The following is a 21422-nucleotide window of genomic DNA, read 5'->3' as shown; positions in this document are numbered from 1 at the left end:
AAAAGTCAACATTTTTTTCTGGTCCGACCCATGTGATGTGGTGTGAGAGGCATGCTCAAAGGAATGCCGATGCAGTGAGGGTTTCCCTTGTATTTGCTGCTATGGCTCTCTGTGGTTTAGGAAAGCAAACCCAATGACGCAAAGTACCATCTGTTGGGTAGAGGGGAAGACAATACATGCCCCCCCCCCCCGGGGGGAATAGCAAGTGCCTGCTGCTGATATTCAGTCAAATCAGAAAAAAAAAACTACAAGAGATTTCGATTAATAACCTCTGATGTTTTCATATAAGCCGATGTCAGATTTCCTGTTTCTCTGTGAGGCTGAATGGAAAGTTGAGACGAATGATTGTGTTCGCTCTTCTTTGGTGTTTGGGAGGAAAAGTGTGTTTTACATGTAGTTTATGTCAAACGCATTAGAGATGTATTGATATTTTTCTAAGTCAATGTCACATCGGCTGAATGGATCAGAGGGAAATCAGGTTAACTATTACATACTTGCCTATCTGATTACAACTGTTACATAAAGTAAAAACTTTGTTCAAGTTTTAGTATTTTAACTTTGTGTCTCTTCTTGTCAATCTTTTCTCCTTTTTCCACTTTCTCAACACACAGCGTCACTCGACCACTGCTAAAGCTCCATGAATGAGATGGAAGTTTTGAGGCAACCTCCACTACTTTGGAAATGATCAATTAACCAACAGAAAATGAATCAATGTCAATTTTAGTTGTGTTTTTTTTTTTATGGCTCTATGGATGACAGTGTTGGTCAGTCGGTCATTTCCTCTATAGTCATCAAACAGTCACAATTTTAATTTGTCTTCTGGTTTATGACCAAATATCAGCTCTAGCTTGTGTTTAGTGCACATAAGCAAATGTTGGCATGCTAACATGCAAACAGATGGTGAACATAATGAACATTATACAATTATACGTACACCGATTAGTCGAAAAATTGTTTTTTTTTTTAAAAGAAAAATGCTAAAATTCTCTGGTTCCATCTTGATAAATGTGAATATTTCTGGTTTCTTTAGTCCTCTATCATAGTTAACTTGATATCTTTGGGTTGTGGCCTGTTGTTCGGGACATTTCAGGTTACATTTTGTGCTTTGGGAAACGGTGATCGACATTTTTCACCATCTTCTGACATCTAATGTTGTTACCAGGTAACAGGATTTGACATTCAGAAACCCAATCACAGCTGTGATGCTCATGACACACTCCATTACAAAAGTCTTTGGCCGAAACCAAGAACAGGCTAAGATAATACATAGTTTGCTATTTTTTCAAAGTTTACCAGTAGTATGAAGCCAAAAATGTCAAATATGTTCTGAGGGTGGCACTTGACAAAAGGCCAGCGGTCATAAAATCATAAAAGAAATTCCCCTTTAGTAGCCACAATGTGCTTTGGCCAATTTCATGGTAGTCTGCCAAGTAGGCTACGACAAATAAAGTGCTAGGATTAACTAGAATTAACAAACAATTCTATGGCGGTATGGCTGGTAGCTGTTGAGATATGTGGCTTTGTCCAGACTGACATTTCCATCCTGACGCTCATCTCTAGTAGATCAGAAACACCAAACATTTTTATTCACAGCGTCTCAAATCCAAAGATTTTCTTGCTTCTCTCTGTTATAAGTCTAAATTTAATACTTTTGGTAACCAGTTCTGACATTTTACAGTGTTTCTGGAACATGTGTGGGCTTTTGTCATCACATAATTGTTACAGCCTTCACCTGAACAGACAAATACTGTAAACGAGCACTGACTTCATGTCCTTAAACTTCACCAATAGAAAAAAAAAAACACTGATCTCCACACACAGATAGACTGCCAAGGGCTTTCTGGGAAATGAGGTGCAAAAATCTCCACAACAATTACTGCTTTGCATCAAAGATGTTACCAAAACACAACCCAGACATATCAGTCATCTTCCGGTCTTCCTCCCACACACACCCACCAACACCCACACACACACACAATACCACCATCTCTTTGACCCAGAAAGGTTATTTTTAAGACTGTATCTCTCCACCTCACTGCTCATTGTTTTCCATATTTCTGCACTGATCCAAGAGTAAACAGTAAACATCTTTGAGTGCTCTGCTGCTGCTGCCGCCGCCACGGAGAGAGAGAGAGAGACAGAGAAGTTACAGGGCGGAGGCCGGTGAGTCATGAATACTTTTGTGTCATTATTGCAGTGATCAATAATTGATGTGTGGCGCTGAATTAAAACGATATGATGCTGCCACAACCTTTTTTTTTTTTTCCTTTTGGTTTCTTTCTTTGTACCTCCAGATGACTCAGTGGAAGCACGCAGAGAATGACAACTACCCTGTGGGTCCGCTCTCCCCCCTCGGGTTACAGCATTAAATATTCACGCTGTACCTTTGCATAATTTACCTTGTCAACATACCAAGGAAATGACTCAGAGAAAAAAAAAAAAAAAGGGGGGGGATGAACGCTTTAAGTTTGAGGACAGGAACTCGGAGCTCAGCAGAAATCCAGGACATTTTAAACCAACTCTTCTTTAGGCAAAGAGACGCCAAAGGCAATTTCACTTCTTTGCACCAGCTCTATTGGGTGCATGATGCAAGTGAGTCCCTGCGTGTCTATGCAGAGATCAAACAGGGTAGCTAATTTTATAAAACACACACTAATCTAACAGTATTTGTGGCTTTAGGCTGGCTGCCTGTGTGTTTTGCCACAGCCTGCAACTGAAGGATGTATCCCAGTTTGAGTTACCCAAGAGGCGTTCTGCTGATTATCCTCGCCGAAATGTTTAAGGAGCATCTTGCCTTTTTGTTTAAACAGCGGAGGAGCATGTCGCTAGTGCTACGGTGCCAGCATAATGGTCTTCCCTGTCATGTGATCTCTGCAAAAAATTCCAGAGCGGCTACTGAAGCCCGGCGCACATGGCCGCCCTTCCAACAGATGTTTTTCGTTTGTGCTGCAGTCTCTCGGTTCAGAGGCACAGAGCCAGAGAGGTGATTCATGATGCGAGCCTTTTCCTTGTTACAGTCAGCAGACAGAAAGAAACTGTGCTCCGGGGCTCAGAATAAACACAGCCCTGGTTCTGTTTTGGTAAATTTTCTATTATTCCGATTACAGCTGGGCGATATAGCTGAAAAAGTTATCATAATAAAGTGTTTCATTTCAGTTGATATCGATAATTGATCGTTTTTAATGACCTGTTTTTAATAAAGACCAGGAGAGAAAAGCTTGAATGTAACCACTTCATCTATCAAGGCACACAGGTAATAATTTAACACAACAATTGAAAATTTTATCAACAATTTCCTCACCGCCTACGCTGATTTTCTCGCTCCGCAATGTTTCTGTTGTTGTGTCACATGTCGACGGTGCAACCGAACAACACGCCTGTTCAATGATTGGCTGTCATTCGTAGCACGCTCCGTCATCAAGGGATATGATAGGCTGTTTATGAGCCAGCGACTGAGCACGCTTGGGGTTTGTTCATGCAACCGAACTTTGCGTATTCGTTATGTGCTTTAGTGGCAGTTTGCATCAAGTGTCTATCACCGAAGGCTTAATTCTGATATAATAAACTAGTAAAAGATGGAAGTTGGAAGTGATGGATAGCGCTGACTGTGAGCTGTAGTAGCGTTAGTATGTTAAAAAGAGTTTTTTTTCTCATGAACAAACCATCTTTGGTTACTGTCCTGCTCATCTCAACCCCTCCGTGTGAGCGCTGCAGCTATTTAACGACAAATAAACCCCATTTACTCACTCTAAAGCAGCATAAATGGAAAGTCGGGAATCATTTGGTCAATTCTTCTGCCCTACATGACAGATTACACTAAACATCGAGAGCCTGAAGTCATTCAAATCCGCAGCTAGATGTGTTTTAAAGTGGGAAATGAGGTCACGTTTTGGCACGAGCAGGGAACAGTGAAGGTGTATGCTTCCCTGGTTTGATGCTCCATTTAATCGTAGCGGGGAGGACGCCAGTGGATGGTGATGGTGGGGGTGGGGAGGTAGGGAAAAAAAAAAACAGAGGCATACACGTCAAACTCCACCTGCATGACCTGATTACACTTCACCTACATGATCGTAGGTGACACAGCATCAAACCGTAAGGAGGTGAATGTGTGTTTCCGTGCAATATTTCACTTTAGCGGGATGAAACTGATCAGTTTAAAGTGCAGCGACACCGAAGGATCTTTATAATCCTTTAACAGTTAGATCCAGATCTGACTGCCAGTGACTAGAAGAGGTCTTTCTCTCTCTCTCTCTCTCTGTCACACACACACACACACACTGCTACAGCCTGGCAGCATGCTCTGAAGCTGTGAGTTATGTAATAGTGAACACAGAGAGCTGCAGGCCTGAGTGCACATCCTTCTATTCCCTGCACTCTTCCACTAAAGCCATCCACCCCCCCTCCTCTGTTGTTACTCTATCTGGCAAGAAAGAGCAGCAGATTCACAAATACACACAAGATGAGAGTTCACCTTCACACACATACACACACACACACAGAGAGTCCTAGGTCACTTCTGGGGACATTACATAGACTTACATTCATTTCCTGGAGACTTACCCTAACTTGCCAAACCCTTACCCTTACCCTAACCTTACCACTGACCCAAAACTCAGCTTTTTCCCAATTGAGGACACCCCCCCCCCCCCCCCCCACACACACACACACACACACACACAGCTGTAGGTATGGACTGTGTCGAGAAATTTGCATTTTTAGTCCAGTGCAACAATAAAAATGCATTTTGTGGAATTAAATAAGCAGCTTCCAGATCAACAGGTGCTGTTTTTGCTCATTTAAAGAGGTTTTCATGATAGTACTGCATTACTATTAGGCTGTCAAACATCACCAGTTGAATTTATGGTTAATTGCATGAAGTCCTGGCTGCACAGCTCATCTCCACCCCTAAAAGACAGGTGTGTTTTCATTACAGTTGGCTGTGCAAGGGTACTGTGACCAAAGCATGTCATATATATATTTTAAGACCCCAGGCGACTGTGGCCCCTTTAAAACAGATATAATCTAGTCTCTTTGGTTGTGTTGTTTAATGAGGCATCTTCAACAATCCATCCGTCCATCCATCCATCCATCCATCATGCAGCTCTTGGTGGCCTTACCTCCTCCAGCACATTCACTGTGTTCCTGCAGCTCTGCAGTCGGGTGGTGAAGCTGGATGTTGTCGGGGAATTGTAATCCTCTGTTGTCTCCGAGAGAAACTCGGACACCGATATTTGATCCGGCATCCTTTAACGGAGAGAATGCCCACGGGAGGGTTGGCGATAAATGCTCAGAAGGACAAAACCATGTAAGATTAAAAAAAAACAACAACAAAAACAAAAAAAACAAAAACAGATAGAAAGCAGTAGTGGTGGTGGTGGTGGAGGGGGGAGTCTGGTGGATGATGGAGGGGAAAGCCGATTTTTCCTCGCAAAACTATCGAGATGATTAAGACGTGTGACTTCTCAAATGACTTCACTGTTCCCCAGGGGCCATGAGAGGGGGGGGAATTAGCTAAATTTCTGCAGGCTGTGTCCCCCTCGGTGTGTCTATTCCTTGAGAGGATGTCTAAAAGCGACGCATTTATAAATAGTGTCACTCTGCGTCTGACTAAACCTCGGAGGAAAAACCACCGTAAAGAATAGCGGACGCCCTCATTATGCTCTACAGATGTTCAATAAGCCGCTTGTCGTCAAAACAGCCCGCCGTTACCAGCATCTGTCTAAAATTTATCATAGTCCATGGTCTGCCGAGGTCGTCTCGAGCTGCAGCGGGGTTTGGTCCTCTCTTCTTCGGCTGTAGTTTATGTTTTTTAAACGCTAAACGCTGCCGCAGACACATTCACCGCCACTCTCTCTTGCTCGGCCGCGCTCGAGCTTCTCAGAGAGTCAGTGACAAGCTCGCGCGAGGGAAAGGTTCGGCTTCCGTGTGTGATTTTCAAAATAAAATTCACAACATTAAATTTCCTGTTTTACCACAATTCAATTATCTTTTAATCAATAAGTGAGTTAATAGTTGGTGTCTCATATATTTATTAACAGAGTGGGCTGCGAAATGTTTTTTAATCAACATATGAGTTTATATCACAGTCACAATATATTAACACAATGAGATTTTTGATAAATAATAATCAATAATGTGGATATAATGACTAAGTGAGTAAAGGCAAATAATAGAACAGCTAGAACAGTCTGGTACGTTCAGAGAATCACATCATTTTACTGTAATCCAGGGTTTAAAACCAGGAAAAGATAACACTTATGCCATATTACAATACTATGATATTCAAAATCTAAGCAGATATCTAGTCTCATGTCAAGATATCGATATATTGCCCAGCCCTAAACTGAAGGAACAAGAAGAACATACATATTTTTGAGAGAATAGTTTCCACCTTTAGTCACAGTTTGTTAGTGTTTCCCAGGATGTTGTGGTTGACTAAACCACCACTTTTCCACAAAGTGGGGTAAAGTTCAGCATGTTCTATGCATATAGTATTACACCCATCTTCTGACCTATTGCACCAAGAAAGGTCTGTTTCCTGTGCTACATTTGTAGGTTTGCAGGCGAAAGGTCCACTTTCTCTCCAAAAGCATGCCTGTGTGTATTGCATCTTAACTGTAATGTAATAATAACAAGTAATTACATTTGAATACATACATACACTCATGTATTTTATTTTTTTTTGTACACTGATCTATTGCTTTTATATTTCAACAGTTTCTTTTTTTTCCTCACTGCATTATTGAGGAGCTGAAACATAAGATTTTTACTCTCTTATACTTGTGTAATGAGATGTAACAATAAAAAACATTAAATGTTTTTTTATGTAAACAAAACATTAAGGGATCGATAAATAGAGCTTCTGATGACATGGATGCAAATTATTCTCATAATGCACGAAAGCAGTTGCGACGCAGCCGTTTTAAAAAAGCAGAGGTATCGTCAGGCTAGATTATTTAAAAATGTATTTTGAAGTTAAGATCACCCATTTTTCAGTGTTTTATATTCATTGACAGCAACTTGACGCATTTCTCTCCCACCCACCTCGCCTGGCTGACTGGGACGAAGAGGCGCTCTGCGCATGCGTGATCTGGAATCTTGACTGCAGAGAGAGCTGTTCGACAGTTGGGCCTGTAACTGAAAGCAACGGTTTACAGAAAAAAAACACAGTAATGGCTAGTTTATTTTACTTTAAGGGAAAAATAGCGGGGTATTCACTGTCCAGAATATTATTAGACGCCTAGGAGCCCACCTAAATAATGTCATTTTGGCCAATGTGTGCTTTCAATAAGCTACAAAATTGAACACAAGCTACTTTTAATCACTAACAGTTGAAAACCTTAGTTGCGTTTCCTCGTAGTTTTTTTTACCGTAATGACATGTAACGGTAGTTTTACCGCAATGACATATTACGGTAGTTTTACCGTAATGACATATAACGGTAGTTTTTACCGTAATGACGCACGCAACGTTACTCTCATTAAACTGGTTTGAACTGTGAGAATGTGTCTATATATTGACATTTTATCACTATATCTCTCAGTTTAATGTCATTAAAGGATAGTAGTCTGTTTTGGTAGTGCCACTGTTTTAAAGTTTGGTCTGAAAACTTGGTAACGGCTAACCAAATTAATTATCCAGTAGTGTATCACTATCAACCTACATTCATTTTCCTAAACCAGCATAGACATGATCTGATAAAACAAAACAGTTGGAGTCTGGAGTCAATGTCTCCTACTGTCAGATATTAATGCATCCTATAGTATGAATTAAACTGACTAGCTGTCACTTAGAAGATAGATGCAGTGAATTTTCTGGGAGTTCAGTGAGTGTTACTATATTCATGTCATATATAGATTTTCCAAAAACATTTTTGAGTCTGTCACTGTCAGCAGATTGAATATAATTTCGGCTTCGGATCTCTCAAATTACAGGTTAGATCCCTGGTTTTCTGGTTTCTAGCTCTGAGAGAATATATGTGGTTGAGTTAATTGACCTCTTAAATAGATTCAATTCATTCAAAACTCCATTCTCTCCAAGTCAGTCAGGTCTTATACAGCTATCAACCACACACTACTAAAATATGCACTGCAATATACATGTAATACAATATGTAGCCATAACAAAAAAACTGATCTGAACATCAACCACTTCCCTTTTCTAAAACTAGCTTCATTGCTGTTTGTCATAATGTCTGCACAAGTCCTCCAAACACTGAAGATGATCCCCAAACCCAGAGATGTCACAAACCTTTTTGAACCAGCCAAAGTTGTTCAGGTTGCACGTCTATAATGTTTAAGTTGTTCATCTAAAGTTAGATATCTTAGAGATTTGTAGCATCATTATATATATAAATTATATATATAAAAGAGCAGCCTGGTAACACCTCTACCAGTTTTTAAAACAAAAATATATATGCATGACTAAAATAGATTACAGACATTGCCTCTTTTGAATCTTTTTTTTTTTTGGATTATTCTTTGTCTCCACAGTTACTGTTTTTGGGTTGTTGTTTTTTTACTGTACGTGTAAGTAATTTGTTTTTCATTGATTTACTGTAATAAATGGTTTTGTGTTTCATTATGTTTTGCATATCTTAAAAAAGTTAATAAAAAACTTTAATTACAAAAAAGACAAAAAATGCATGAATGTATACAAAACCATGATATATGTTGCACAAATACACAATTTAAAAATAATTTTTCCATATCCCATATATAAAAGCCCCTGTATTTCTTGTTATACAAATCCAAACATGAAGCGCCATCTTGCGGCTAATCTGCAGCATTTTTTTCAGTTTTTCATATTTTTTGTATCTATGAACCCTTGAATGGGTTTGGCTTGTCCCTAGAAAAATAATTTCACAATTATATCTGTTAGCTTAACCCCTTCATGGTTTACAGTATATCTTTAAAACCATTATATTGTAAAATGTGAGTTCTGTAAAGGAAACACCGTTTTCGCAGATTGATTTTAGATTGAATAATTTGTGAATTCTGAATCATTTCCGTTTTATTTTGAAAATAATAATCGGAAGTCCCACAATCGATAGTTGCCTAATTTTTTTCCCACCCGCATCCCGCGAAGACCCGCCCATCTCTGCCTCTGATTGGCTAGTACTCATTGCCTTCATTGGTTGGGTTGGTTAGGTTTAGGTATGAGGAGTGAGATTGGTTACTTTTAGTGTAAGAATATCAGAGTAAGCCAATCAGAGGTGGCGTAGGGGCGGGTCCTCGCAGAATACGGGTGGGGAAAAAATAACGCTTGATAGCTTGACAGCGCTTGTGCTAGCTTTGAGCTAATATTGATAAGGTCACTTGAAGGCAAAAAGAGGCTGTTGTTGCTTTTTGGGGGGAGCTGCTCTCACTAATAACAACCAGAACAAGAGTGAAAAGGTAGATATTGTCGCTGAAGTCCTGCCAACGCTTGTCATCTCTCAGAAAACAGCCAGTTTTACCCAAAAAACTTGTGGCGTGGGAGAAGAAACAAGCACAGCTCAGACTGAATGGCTGAGGGCTCCTCAGGTAACTAACATGCTGTCTAACTAAATCATTTAGCTAAATGATGGGTCAGTGGTCACTAAAGTTACTAAAACTGGCGTTTACTGTTAAAATATAAGTAAGCTGCCCACTTTAGCTCGCTTCCTTACGTTTTGGTCACATGCTTATGTGCCAGTTTCGTTAGCTAGCTGACGTTAGCCAAGATTTTAACTTTTATCTATCATCAATAAGCTGCTTTATCGGCTGATTTTCATTTATGGCTAGAGTAAGCCGACCATGTCTGTACGATCAGTTAGGTGACATGTGACTGAACTTTGAAAGCCAACAGTACATCTGATCTGGCTTAAAAAAAACCTACTGGCTATACATAGTGATGGTGATCATTGTGGTCTAAATACGAGGTGTTAAACGTGTTGTCGCTCTCCAGTAAATGAATAAATCAACAGATGGATTCCAAGTTTCATTTAAAAAAATAATAGTGATAGTAAACACAACAATTATTTGATTGTTGTAGCTTCTTGCTCCTCTCCCTCACACCGTTTTTCAAGTCTGACTTAAAACAACACTCAATGACCAAACTAACATTGAAGCAGGTTTTTCTTGCCATAATCATTCCTCCTGTTCATACTGACCATTACAAGATCCCTTCATAATGCACTTAAAATGTAAGTGATGGGAACCAAAATCCACAAGCCTCCCTCTGTGCATTTAAAAGTTTATCTGAAGCTAATATGAAACTTCAGCTGTTCAATTGAGTCAAATCAAGTAGATATCTTTCAAGGTTACAGTCTTTTTAATGCCAAAGTCCCTCTTTTATTACTATACTTTACCGCAGCTCAACAGGGAAACACAGAGGGAATTTGATGCTAAAAGGACTGTAAATGTGGCAGATATCCAGTTGATATGACTAAGTGAGACTGCTGAAGCCTCAAATTAAGCTTCAGGTAAACTTGTAAATGCATTCAGTTTTCGTCAAGTGACTAATTGATTAATCGACTAATTGTTGCAGCTCTAGAGTTTGAAATGAAAATGACCGTTTACAGCTGTTATCTATCAGGATTGATCATAATAATGTCTGAAATCACTCCAAAATTAGAATCTTTTTTTTTCATCATTGCTACTATTAAACATATTTACTGTGACTGTATTTGGTTGTGATTATTGCACACACAGCTTCAGGCTTTTAACCCTCACAGTTTGTCTGTTTGCAGATCCACCTGACCTTAATCCAAATGGGACGTCACATCACAAGCCGAATCAGCACAAATCCAGAAGGGGTCGACCCAGACACAACAATGACAGAAACATGAGTAGTAACAGATATGATCCTTCTCAACAATATGGATACTTTCATCAGGGCTATAAACCCCCCTTTGGCCATAATAATTCACATTATGCAGGACCTCAGCATCCTCCCTATGAGGGAGAGGATGGTGCCAGGAGGAGAGGTAGAGGTCGAGGGAGGAGGGAAGGGAATAGAGGTGTAAATGGGAATTCTGGTGGCTCAGGCCCACGGTGGCAAAGACCTGGATGTGACAGTGGCCACAACAGAGGTATGGGTGGCTTCCAGTCAGGTGCACATCCCATGGATGGACCTGATATGCCAAACTGGCGGAGAGAAGATGTGGGCAGAAATTTTGAACATCCTAATGAGAGGAGAGAACACAATGAGAAAGGCACTCACTTAAAGGAGTACAACACTGAAACCAAAGGAGAAAACCACATATCAGAAACCAGGGAAAGAACGCAGAGGAGCAGGACTGGTCCGGACTCAGACTCCCAGCGTGACGACCATCAGAGGAAACACACTGAAACGAAACGACGACAAGGACCAATCAAACCACCCAAACCACCGGCTCAAGAGGAAACGTGCTCAGAGAGGGGAGCCAGCGGGCAGGATAACCCAGGCCACGGCAGATCTTCTCAGAATCCTGCCTGTAAGGCTGAGAGAGGCTCAGGACGACACACGCCGCTCCAGACCAGAGGGCAGAGACGACCACACCACCAAAACCACAGGCCCGGCCAGAGGAACTGGGACAAGATTCCAGAGAGCAAGGAGACTCAGACAGGTCAGACTGTAGCTTGCTAAAAAAAACACCAATCTCTTTTGCTTTTGCTATTTTAATAGTCCAGGAATAATTAACCACTTGACTCTGTTTTCCTGATATATATTTTCCCTCTTAGTACCTTCAAAGTTACATTTTCACACTGGTTGTCAACATCATATATAGTCTGTTTGTGCTTGTTGTTTCACTATTGTGTCAAATGGTAAATTTGATGGCTTGTGTACCCTTCTATACATTTTGTAATTCAACATAATATATTTAGTATCTTTAGAAATTTGGAAACCCTTCTTTGGGATTGATGTAGCTGCCAAAGGGTCTGTGGGGTTAAAGATGTTAATCGAAGGTTCTCTCTGATCTCCGCAGGCTGTCTAATTGAACAGCTGTCCGGGGAGAAGTACGAGTGCATGGTGTGCTGCGATGTCATCCGGGTCATGGCTCCGGTGTGGAACTGCCAGAGCTGCTTCCACGTCTTTCATCTGAACTGCATCAAGAAATGGGCTCGATCCCCGGCCTCTCAAGCAGACGGTACGACCCTTAAACACCGTCTCCTCTCTGACCGGTTCAGACAGCGCTGACCTAGACTCTTCTCTGTGTGGCTACAACACAAAATACACTGTAATGTACGGTGAATGTGGCCCCATCAACAGAAAAAAAACAAACAATACAGCTCTCATTGTGTGAAGTTCCTGCTGCATCAACAGTGTATTGTTTTGCGCAGCATGTGAAGCCAGCTGGAATATCTGCTGGTCTCTTTAGATAAAGTTTATATAAAAAAAAAAAAATAGTATTTATGTTTAAATGAAGCTGTTTTTCAGATTCAGCTGAAGGTTGGCGTTGTCCAGCCTGCCAGAATGTTGCACTGAAACACCCGACTTCCTACACCTGCTTCTGTGGTGAGTGATTGTTTCATTCATGCGATTAGTTGTCAGTTTTAATTTAATTAGATTATCTATAAGTCTAAATCCTCTCTGTCATTTTGAAGAGCTCTATAAGCTGTTGAGTCTGTGATTGACAGTGACTGAAACAAAGCCATCAGTCTTTTTTTATTGCATATGTGATTTGCAGGTAAAGTAACGAACCCAGAGTGGCGGCGCAGCGAGATTCCTCACAGCTGTGGTGACATGTGTGGGAAGAAGAGGAGCGGGGTGGACTGCAACCACCCCTGTAACATGTGAGCCTTTAAAAACACTTTATTTTTGTGGTGTTCGGTTTTGAGGTAACATTCAGTGCTGGGACTAGATGTAACACTGTGAGGGGAAAATTCAAAGATTCATAAACACTTTGCATGATATTAAACTTTTAAAAAAGAAAACAGGTTGTGAGAATAATGCAGCATCACATCATATTTCCAGTTCAGGCATTTTTATGTGATGAGATGGTTGAGAAGGAAATAGTTTTTAAAGATCTGATTGTATCATTGGAGTTACATTGTGGGAAGTGTAGGATTCAGTGTTTTTGGAGACTAAAAGTCGGTATACGTCAGCTCTGATTTGGACCGATTCTTTTTAAAATTACTCTTTTGACCTCGACAATCGTAGGGAAGTACAATACTTACTTGCTGGAGAATCTCTTTTAAGATAAGAATTCTGTACAAATTTCAGCATATATTGTTAAATAAGTGTAACAAAAGTGTGTTGTTTTTTTTTTTTGTTTTTTTTTTACTTTAAATGTCATCAACCCAGTATGTGGATCTGCAGGACAGTGATTTATTTGAAAACAATACCTTCTGTGTCTCCCTGCAGCTTATGTCACCCTGGACCTTGTCCACAGTGTCCTGCCTTTGTAACAAAATCCTGCATCTGTGGGAAGACCAGGTACTCCATTAATACCCAGCATTAATCATGTGTGCACGTTTCTATCCGTGTACTCTAATATTTATCTGTGTTATTATAGTCGACAGTGTTTGGTTCATCAGATATTTAAACCATATGATTGAACCGTCTCTTTGTAGTCAACCGATGCGCTGCGGCCAGGCTACGGTGCTCCAGTGTGACAAAGTGTGTGGTGCTGTACTCAACTGTGCCGACCACACCTGCGCTCAGGTGTGCCACAGCGGAGCGTGTCAGCCGTGCCAGCTGCAGCTTCAGCAGGGTGAGTCTCACTTCGCCGGGACACAAAATATTCCGACTGATAAAATTGTCCTGCTGCAGTTCTTGTAAGAATAAATAAATCATTTAAATGTTTTTCATCTGTTTTCTGTGCTCACGTGCAGTCTGCTACTGTGGCGTCACCTCTCGTAAAGTCCTGTGTGGGACAGATAAAGATGGATTTGACGGTTCGGGACATTTCTCCTGTCAAAAAATATGTGGAAAGTAAGTTCATCAGGCAGCACTAATGACGTCCGCAATCATTTAATATTAAAGCATTTATTTCAGTTCGACAGTTTCCATCACAGCCCGACACTCTGTATTTTCAGGATGCTAAACTGTGAAGCTCATCGGTGCCAGCAGGTGTGCCACCGTGGCCCGTGCCAGCCGTGCCCTCGCTCCCCGAGCCTGGTGAAGACGTGTCCCTGCGGTCAGACCCCGCTCACCAAACTCCTGGAGCTGGGCTACTCTGAACGACAAAGCTGCTCTGATCCCATCCCCTCCTGCGGAAAGACGTGCAACAAACCACTGGCCTGCGGCTCCAGCGGTAAGGAAGAGGAAGTGTGTGTGTGTGTGTGATGAGGCTCAAGCAATTTGTCATAATATAGTGTAACAAGTGAACTGAAGCTATCCTCACTAAAGATCTAAAACTGACCACAGGTAAGATGGGAACATACGTTATACAATAATATATGTTCTAGTAATAAAACTGCTCAAATGGTTTGTTTAAAACTGAGCACAGCACGTTCTCTTCTCACAAGTGTCACGTCGACTCTTAGATTTAAAAACAGGACATGGTAATGACACGGTTTTGAGATGCATCAAATCTTTTCAGTTTTGCTCGCTAGTTTTTAAAATGGTAAAGAGACGCGTGGAGAATTAGCAGAGAAAGCATTAAATGTGATGTCAGCGCAGGCATTATCTGTCCAAATTTAAAGACTTCACGCTTTTCCATCACGTCATGTTTAAGCCTCAGGTTTTTACTTACACTCGCAGATCATCTGCATCATTAGATTACTCTTCTTTACATCTGCATTTTCTGACATTTGGCTTTGCTCCAGGCTGTCTTGATTTTTCCTGTAACTAGCTGTATGAAGATGTAATCTCATGCTCATATGTGTGATTTTTTTTTTTTTTTTTTTTTTTCAAAATGACCCAATTCCTTCACCATCTTCTGTTCGGCTGTGTTTTTAATCCCGAAACAAAAAATCTGTTTTTAACTTCTTCACAGTCTTAAGTATTGTGTGTGTGTGTGTGTGTGTGTGTACAAACAGGATGTGCGTAATCTAAAGCCTCCAGGCATTGTTCTTACCGTTTGTAAGATGACGTACTGAACTTGTGGTATTTCAGACACCATCCACATGTGTGAGAAGATGTGCCACGAGGACAGCTGCGGACCCTGCTCCCTGACCTCTACTGTCAGATGCAGATGCGGATCCAAGACAAAGGTGAGCCCAAACACTGGTGGAGTATTTGTTTGCTGTGTTGGCACCGCAGTCATTGTTTTATTAATAACACCTTTTTTTTTTATTTCTCAGGAGGTCCCATGTGCCACAATCCAAAAAGAAGGTGAGATTTAACCACATCAAGATGAAATTAAATAATGTAAAATCACCAGTCACCTGACTTGTTGTCTGTGTTTGACTCTTTAAACTCTAGATGAGCTCGTCTTCACTTGTGAGAGACGATGCAACAAGAAACGCTCTTGTGGCCGACACAAGTGTGGCGAGCTGTGTTGCGTGGTGAGTGTTCAGCGAGTCTGTGCCAGTTTTGAGTCGTCTGTTGAAGTCCCAACACCTCAGGCAGCGTTTAATAAATGGACGTTTAAAGTAATTTAACAGAAACTGGGATTTGTGATACTAAGTTGAATTTCTAAAGGTTTAATACTACAAAAATGTGGAAAGTAGTGTCACAAAAGATTTATTGCTTAATTTCCACTAAATAACCCGACAACTATTCTGGCAATCGTCGGATTTTATATTTTTTCAGCCAACTTTAACAGACACAGAGGGCCGAGATACAGACTGTCTGAATTCCTGTAGCATCAGTCACAAACACTAAAATATTATGTGATTTGGCTGCAGTAAATATCCCAAAAATCAGAACAATTACAGCCAAAGGCAGGAACGCTGTGCAGGTAAAAAGGAACAATGATCACATAGTTTAAAATCTGGTTATTCTCAGCTGCGCCTTGTAATCAAAAAAGCGGCTCTGCAATCTAAATAGTTTTATGTTGCTGGTACCAGTTTTTTTTCAACCAGTTTAATTGGATCTGGATTCAATTTGAGTGTGATGGATGGCTATTTGATGACTTTGCTTTGTTTAATTTTGCTGCCGAGGTCCAGTGACAGGAGTCGGACCGCGGCTCCGCCTTTTTAATCTTTCCACTTTGCGCCCGTACACCATCTGGAGGTGACAGTAAAATTAGATTTCAGCTCGCCGCACATACCCGCTAAAAGGATTGAAAGTTTTTAAGATATTATATTAAAGGTCTCACAATCAATCCAAATAAAATCTTAATTTTGTTATTGGGTAACCGCGAGATTGTAGGAGGTGGTGTAACTGGTTTCTGCCTCTCTCCATCCAGAATGTGGAGCACAAGTGCCCCCTGATCTGCGGCTACAAGCTCAACTGCGGCCTCCATCGCTGCCAAGAGCCGTGTCACCGTGGAAACTGTGAACCCTGCTGGCAGTCCAGTGAGTCCTGCAGTCATTTCCTCCTGTCCAACAGCGCAGCGTTTATGAACCAAGACTCAGAAGAACCACATAGTTATTCTCACTCACTCGTTTTTACATCATCTTTGTTTAATTTCTTTCTCTTTGTGGTGTTACTGTGCTGTGATGCTGCCACTCTGCTTCTATCCTATGTGGTGTCATGATTTTTCTTGTGTTTATAGGTTTTGACGAGCTGACGTGTCACTGCGGGCTCACCGTTTTGTACCCTCCCATCCCCTGTGGCACGAAGCCACCAGAGTGCAAAAACCTGTGTACTAGAAGACATGAATGTGACCATCCAGGTAAGACTTAACAACAGTCGTTCACAGAAGCAGTTACACGCCGCACATGAGAATACGCTCCTAATATTTATCTCTCATTTAGTGTTTCACAACTGCCACAGTGAAGAGAAGTGTCCACCTTGCACATACCTCACTCAGAAATGGTGCATGGGAAAGCACGAGGTGACGTCTCCTGAGCTCACGAATATACACAAGTAATTTTAAGTTTTTTGCTCCTGTGATTAAATTAAAACTATTCTCTTTGACCCAAAGCAACGCAGCAACATCCCATGTCATCTGCAAGACATTTCATGCGGCCTGACGTGTAATAAAGAGCTGCCATGTGAAACGCACCGCTGCAGACGAATCTGTCACCGGGGCGACTGCTTGCCAGAAGGCGGCTGCCGCCAGCCCTGCACGCTGCCTCGTCCAGACTGCGGCCACCCGTGCTCCGCTCCCTGTCATAAAGGCAGCAGCTGCCCACGCACCACCTGCACTGCCAAGGTAGAGCGCAAAACCACGGAGAACAGCTGGACCTCCAGTTGCTAGAAACGGATTGCTAATTTTTTACAGATGGTCTCGGTTACAGTGAGGATTCAGGGAGAATTGAGACATATTTTCACACCGTTAAAAGCTTAATAACTTATTACTGCACTGTAATAACTGTAACTGTAATAACTCTGAAAATTTAGCTAATAAATTCAGTTATATGAATGTGTCATATCTAACAGATGATGTTCAACAGTCCAGCTGTGTGTTCGGCATTAGACTAGAATGAAATAACATGTCAGCTGCAGTCCTTTATACTCAAGAACTCCATAAATAATGAAACCTCTCACAGCTACAGGAATTCCTCACGAGTGCCGTCAAACTTTCAGAAAAGCAACAATTGAATAAAAAAAAGTATTTTTCACTGAGCTGAAGTCTGATTCTTCATACCTTCCTCAGGTATCTCTGCAGTGTGACTGCGGTCGAAGAAAGGAAACGGTGGTTTGCACAGAGGCGGCCAGTTCTTATCAGAGGTTAGTTGAAGTTTTTTCTGTGTGTATTCTGCTGTTTGTGTTTTCATTGTGAGATAATTGAAACATTCTTACATCGTCTGTTTCCGCAGGTATGCAGCCATCGCCATGGCCAGTAAACTGTCTGACATGCAGCTCGGTGACTCTATGGACATCGGCCCCTTCCTCTCTAAGAAAGAGCGTAAACAGACCAGGTAGTGATGGAGGAAAAGCTGTTCACATTGTAAAATGTTTGATGGAAGTGATTTTGATTGTTTAAGCACGTCAAGATACACAAACAAAATGATTTTAAGCAGCAAATTGTAATTGCAGTTATTTTCAGTGATTTTAGTACAGTTACGGTGTTGTGATGAAACACTGAAATGCTTTTCTGCATAGAAATTGATTTTCTGTTCACTATGACTGAAGACCTTTTGTTTGTGCATTAATATTTAAATACTTGGAAGTTATTATAGCTGCTTCTAATATGACTCAGCCAGTTCAGAACTAAGGACGATGTGTTTTATATGTAGTATGTTTGGTACCCCTAAACGACATCCATCCTAAAGATATGAAGTAAAACCTGAGTATATGTTTGTTTCCTCAGGCTTGAATGCGACCAGGAGTGTGCCACTTTGGAAAGAAACAAGCGCCTGGCGGAGGCTTTACAGATAGACTCGTCCTCTGACCCCTTCAACGTCCGCTCCACCTCCGTATACAGCGACAGCCTCAAAGAGGACGCCAGGTCCGTCTTTTCCTCTTGTTTATTACCAGCTGTTGATTTATTGCACCGGTTTATTACATTTTTTCCTTTGCAGATCAAATACAGATGCAGATCAACCAGCACACTAACAAATCCTCCCACATCCTCTTTCAGAAAAGACCTGAAATTTGTCACAGAGGTAGAGGAGGAGATCAAGAATCTTGCCGAGCTCGCTAATAAGGTAAGAAGATACTGTGAATGCTCGTGCCAGTATGGAGATCCATACTGACTTCTCCCGGTAATGTGATGCTCCCTCTGGTGGTTGTGTTGGGAGCCTGCTGCCCTTGGGCAACAATGACTGACAACAACTTGCATGTTGATAACCTTCACTTTAAATCTCTTGTTTAACATTTTTGTTCCCTTTTTTTAGATATCTAACAGGCGTATAAAGCCTCTGCTCGGCTAATAAATCCAATATGGAGTCTAGTTTTTACACCCCCAGATACCATTATTGTCCCCAAGGACATTTCCTGCATGTCACAAGCAGTTTAAACACTGCAAGACTGAATTATAACAGCAGGTATCCCGTTTTATAAAAGAGATCTCAAAATGAACCCCTAACTCAACATGATCCACAAAGATACAACAATAAACCCCTCATGAGCACTACATAACAGACACTAAAGATTTCCTAAAACAGTTTATTTAAAAAGGCATCATACGCCATCTAGAAGTCTGTATTAAGTGTTTGAAAGATTACTATGAAAGATTAGTAAATGCAATCCTTAAAAACAAAACGGGTTCAAATGCATTTGTCAGATTTCTCTGATATAACGTTCTGGATATATTATCACTTGTTGGAGAAAACAACTGGTAGCAGGGCAGATAGCTGCAGCAGATGTTTGATAAAATAAGACCATTACATCAGATTCTGCTTAAAATGCAGCTGTTAAAATAGTTTCATCATTTCTGCACTTGATCAGGCAACTCATTGTTGACATTTAAGATACGAATCTTCACCCACGACTTACATCATTGTCATGTTTTTTTTTTTTTTTCTGACCCAGTCGTTGTATATTCAGCTATTTCTGAGCTCGGTCAATTCTCCAGTGGACCTCCGAGATGGAACCAGCTGTGGTTTCCTGTAGATTTCTGACGATGAAGCCTCTTTAGTAACCAAACTAAATTAGTAGGTACCTCATGGGCCAGTTAGAAAAATAGCCTCATGTTCTTTTTTCAGATTTGTTTGATGCTTTGAGGCTATCAGGAGTGTAGCCGTCAAGGTCGCTGTCGGTGCTGCTTTGGATTTTTTTTTTTTTTGCTAAGTAAAAGCTTGTTTATCACAGACTGAATCTCTTTTTTTTTTTTTGAACAACATGATTCATGGATCATGGAGGGCAAAGCTTTTCTGCCTTAGAGTCTGCTTATGAAAACGTCTGAAATTCGCTGCATACTGTGCTGCCTTCACTGCCTTCGTTTTCTCCCCTCTTCCTTCCTGTGTGGGCCTCTACTTTCCCCTCAAAACAAGCTTATTAAATTTTCTTCTCTATTGAAATTTGGCTGTAATAGTTTCTAACTAGCTTCTGGCAAAGAAAGCGGACCGGTTCTATGCCAGTTGTTGTTTTCCATCGTCGTCTTTTGTAGTGTATTTCTATAAAAAGCCCAACACAGAAAACACAGAAAATAGGCCATGCATGCACTACAATGCCCAAAAGTATGTAGACACCAAAACAATGCACCCAAACCATTAATACGCTGCTACGACGGCCTTGACTCTTCTCGGTTTTGGAGCCTGATTGCAAAAAAAAAAGTCAATAAAAGTGCTTGTAGCAATCCAAACTCTTTTAACTGTTATTTGTCTGGAGGAAAGAGACAGAAAAGCTTTTTTTTTTTTTTTTCAATATAAATCCCTAATGGACATACATTACTGATGTCTGCAGGGAAAACAGGCAAAGAGGAGCCACTGCTTCCCTCCCATGAACAGAGAACACCGGAAGATCATCCACGAGCTGGCCGAGGTCTACGGCGTGGAGAGCGTGAGCTACGACAGCGAGCCCAAACGCAACGTCGTCATCACAGCCCACAAGTAAGACCGTTTCCAGACATACAGGAACTTGTTGGCTGATGCAGATAGTCACAAATAAATAAATTAAAAAAAAACAGTGTTGATTATAGCTTTGAGGATGTGTCTGTGTATCTAGGGGGAAGTCGGTCTGTCCAAATTCGACGCTGACATCTTTGATCGAGCGAGAGACGGCGGCGAGGGCCCCTCCTCCCATCGCTCATATCAAACAGCACAGCAGCAAGTAGGTTCCCTTCTGTGGTTAAAGAGTCTGTTCATGCACTGGCTTGATTACTGCAACAGCCTTATGTCCTTAATAGTCCCTTATTTTAAGAATGAATCAATAAATTTAATCCTTTGCACTCATTTTCTTCCCATTTTTGCTCTCAGGGCCGTCAGTGGAAGCTCCTGGTCGAAGATGGTGAAAGAAGAACCTGTGATTGATTATTTTGATGTCCAGGACTAATCATAATGAGGCGTAAAAAAAAGGAGGAAACCTCAGGATCTGCGCTCAGAAATGCATCAAAAATGTCTCCATCTGCCAAAAAATGAAAGCTGTCTCTGAAAGCTTTTTCAATAAGAATTCTTCCAGCCTACTAATCAAATAAAATTGTTTTAGAATATCTCTGATGTGATTTGCCCTCCGAGAACGCCCACACTCGCTAAATCTCAGAGGAGGAATTAAACAAGTCCTGGGTCAAGTGTTCCCCTTGAATTTAGATATTAAAGTCGATCCAGACACGCATAAATTCTGAAGTTGAATTGTTTTGAAAAGCTTCTGAGTGATTTTTTTTTTTTTTTTCCTCCTCTTGTTTGCAACCATTTCCCTCATTGGAGCCAATTCAATAAAAAGTGAATTCTTCCTTACTCAAAGGACAAACTTGTTTATATGACTTTAATGCATTAGCTTCAATATCCAATTTCTCCTCATAAAAATAGCTCATTGTGTATCTCAACAGAAAGACTCTTCTTCAGCTTGAGCTCTCCTAAGATTATCAAACACAAGATGCT

The 21422-nt window shown here is 41.0% G+C and overlaps 2 protein-coding genes across 4 annotated transcripts in view; one reads left to right on the top strand and one right to left on the bottom strand.

Moving 5' to 3' along the window:
• Nucleotides 1–5885, bottom strand: part of asap1b (ArfGAP with SH3 domain, ankyrin repeat and PH domain 1b) — a 64327-nt gene extending 58442 nt beyond the window's left edge. For all 3 annotated transcript variants that reach the window (XM_044339466.1, XM_044339464.1, XM_044339467.1), the window contains exon 1: nucleotides 5118–5885. In XM_044339466.1, the coding sequence (XP_044195401.1) occupies nucleotides 5118–5243 (126 nt within the window). In that variant the 5' untranslated portion in view covers nucleotides 5244–5885. The remainder of the gene's footprint in view (nucleotides 1–5117) is intronic.
• A 3357-nt stretch (nucleotides 5886–9242) lies between these two features.
• nfx1 (nuclear transcription factor, X-box binding 1) lies at nucleotides 9243–21278 on the top strand. The gene is made up of 23 exons (XM_044340072.1): nucleotides 9243–9524; nucleotides 10712–11569; nucleotides 11930–12091; nucleotides 12382–12459; nucleotides 12632–12737; nucleotides 13309–13380; nucleotides 13518–13657; nucleotides 13779–13878; nucleotides 13983–14200; nucleotides 15004–15101; nucleotides 15192–15222; nucleotides 15313–15395; nucleotides 16241–16349; nucleotides 16550–16669; nucleotides 16752–16831; nucleotides 16922–17152; nucleotides 17597–17670; nucleotides 17760–17861; nucleotides 18254–18391; nucleotides 18524–18590; nucleotides 20290–20435; nucleotides 20551–20655; nucleotides 20802–21278. The coding sequence occupies exons 1-23, from the start codon at nucleotides 9506–9508 to the stop codon at nucleotides 20875–20877; spliced, it is 3213 nt and encodes a 1070-aa protein (XP_044196007.1). The 5' UTR covers nucleotides 9243–9505; the 3' UTR covers nucleotides 20878–21278.
• Nucleotides 21279–21422: the final 144 nt, after the last annotated feature.

Source organism: Thunnus albacares, chromosome 21 (assembly GCF_914725855.1).
Source record: "Thunnus albacares chromosome 21, fThuAlb1.1, whole genome shotgun sequence".
NCBI lineage: Eukaryota > Metazoa > Chordata > Actinopteri > Scombriformes > Scombridae > Thunnus > Thunnus albacares.
The sequence above is the reverse complement of the archived record's forward strand: the minus strand, read 5'-3'. Positions and strand labels throughout refer to the sequence as shown.

Coding starts and splice junctions, on each gene's coding strand:
- nfx1 (XM_044340072.1), top strand. Junction 17,671..17,759: donor GCGGCCAGTTCTTATCAGAG/GTTAGTTGAAGT, acceptor CTGTTTCCGCAG/GTATGCAGCCATCGCCATGG. Junction 20,436..20,550: donor GTCGTCATCACAGCCCACAA/GTAAGACCGTTT, acceptor CTGTGTATCTAG/GGGGAAGTCGGTCTGTCCAA.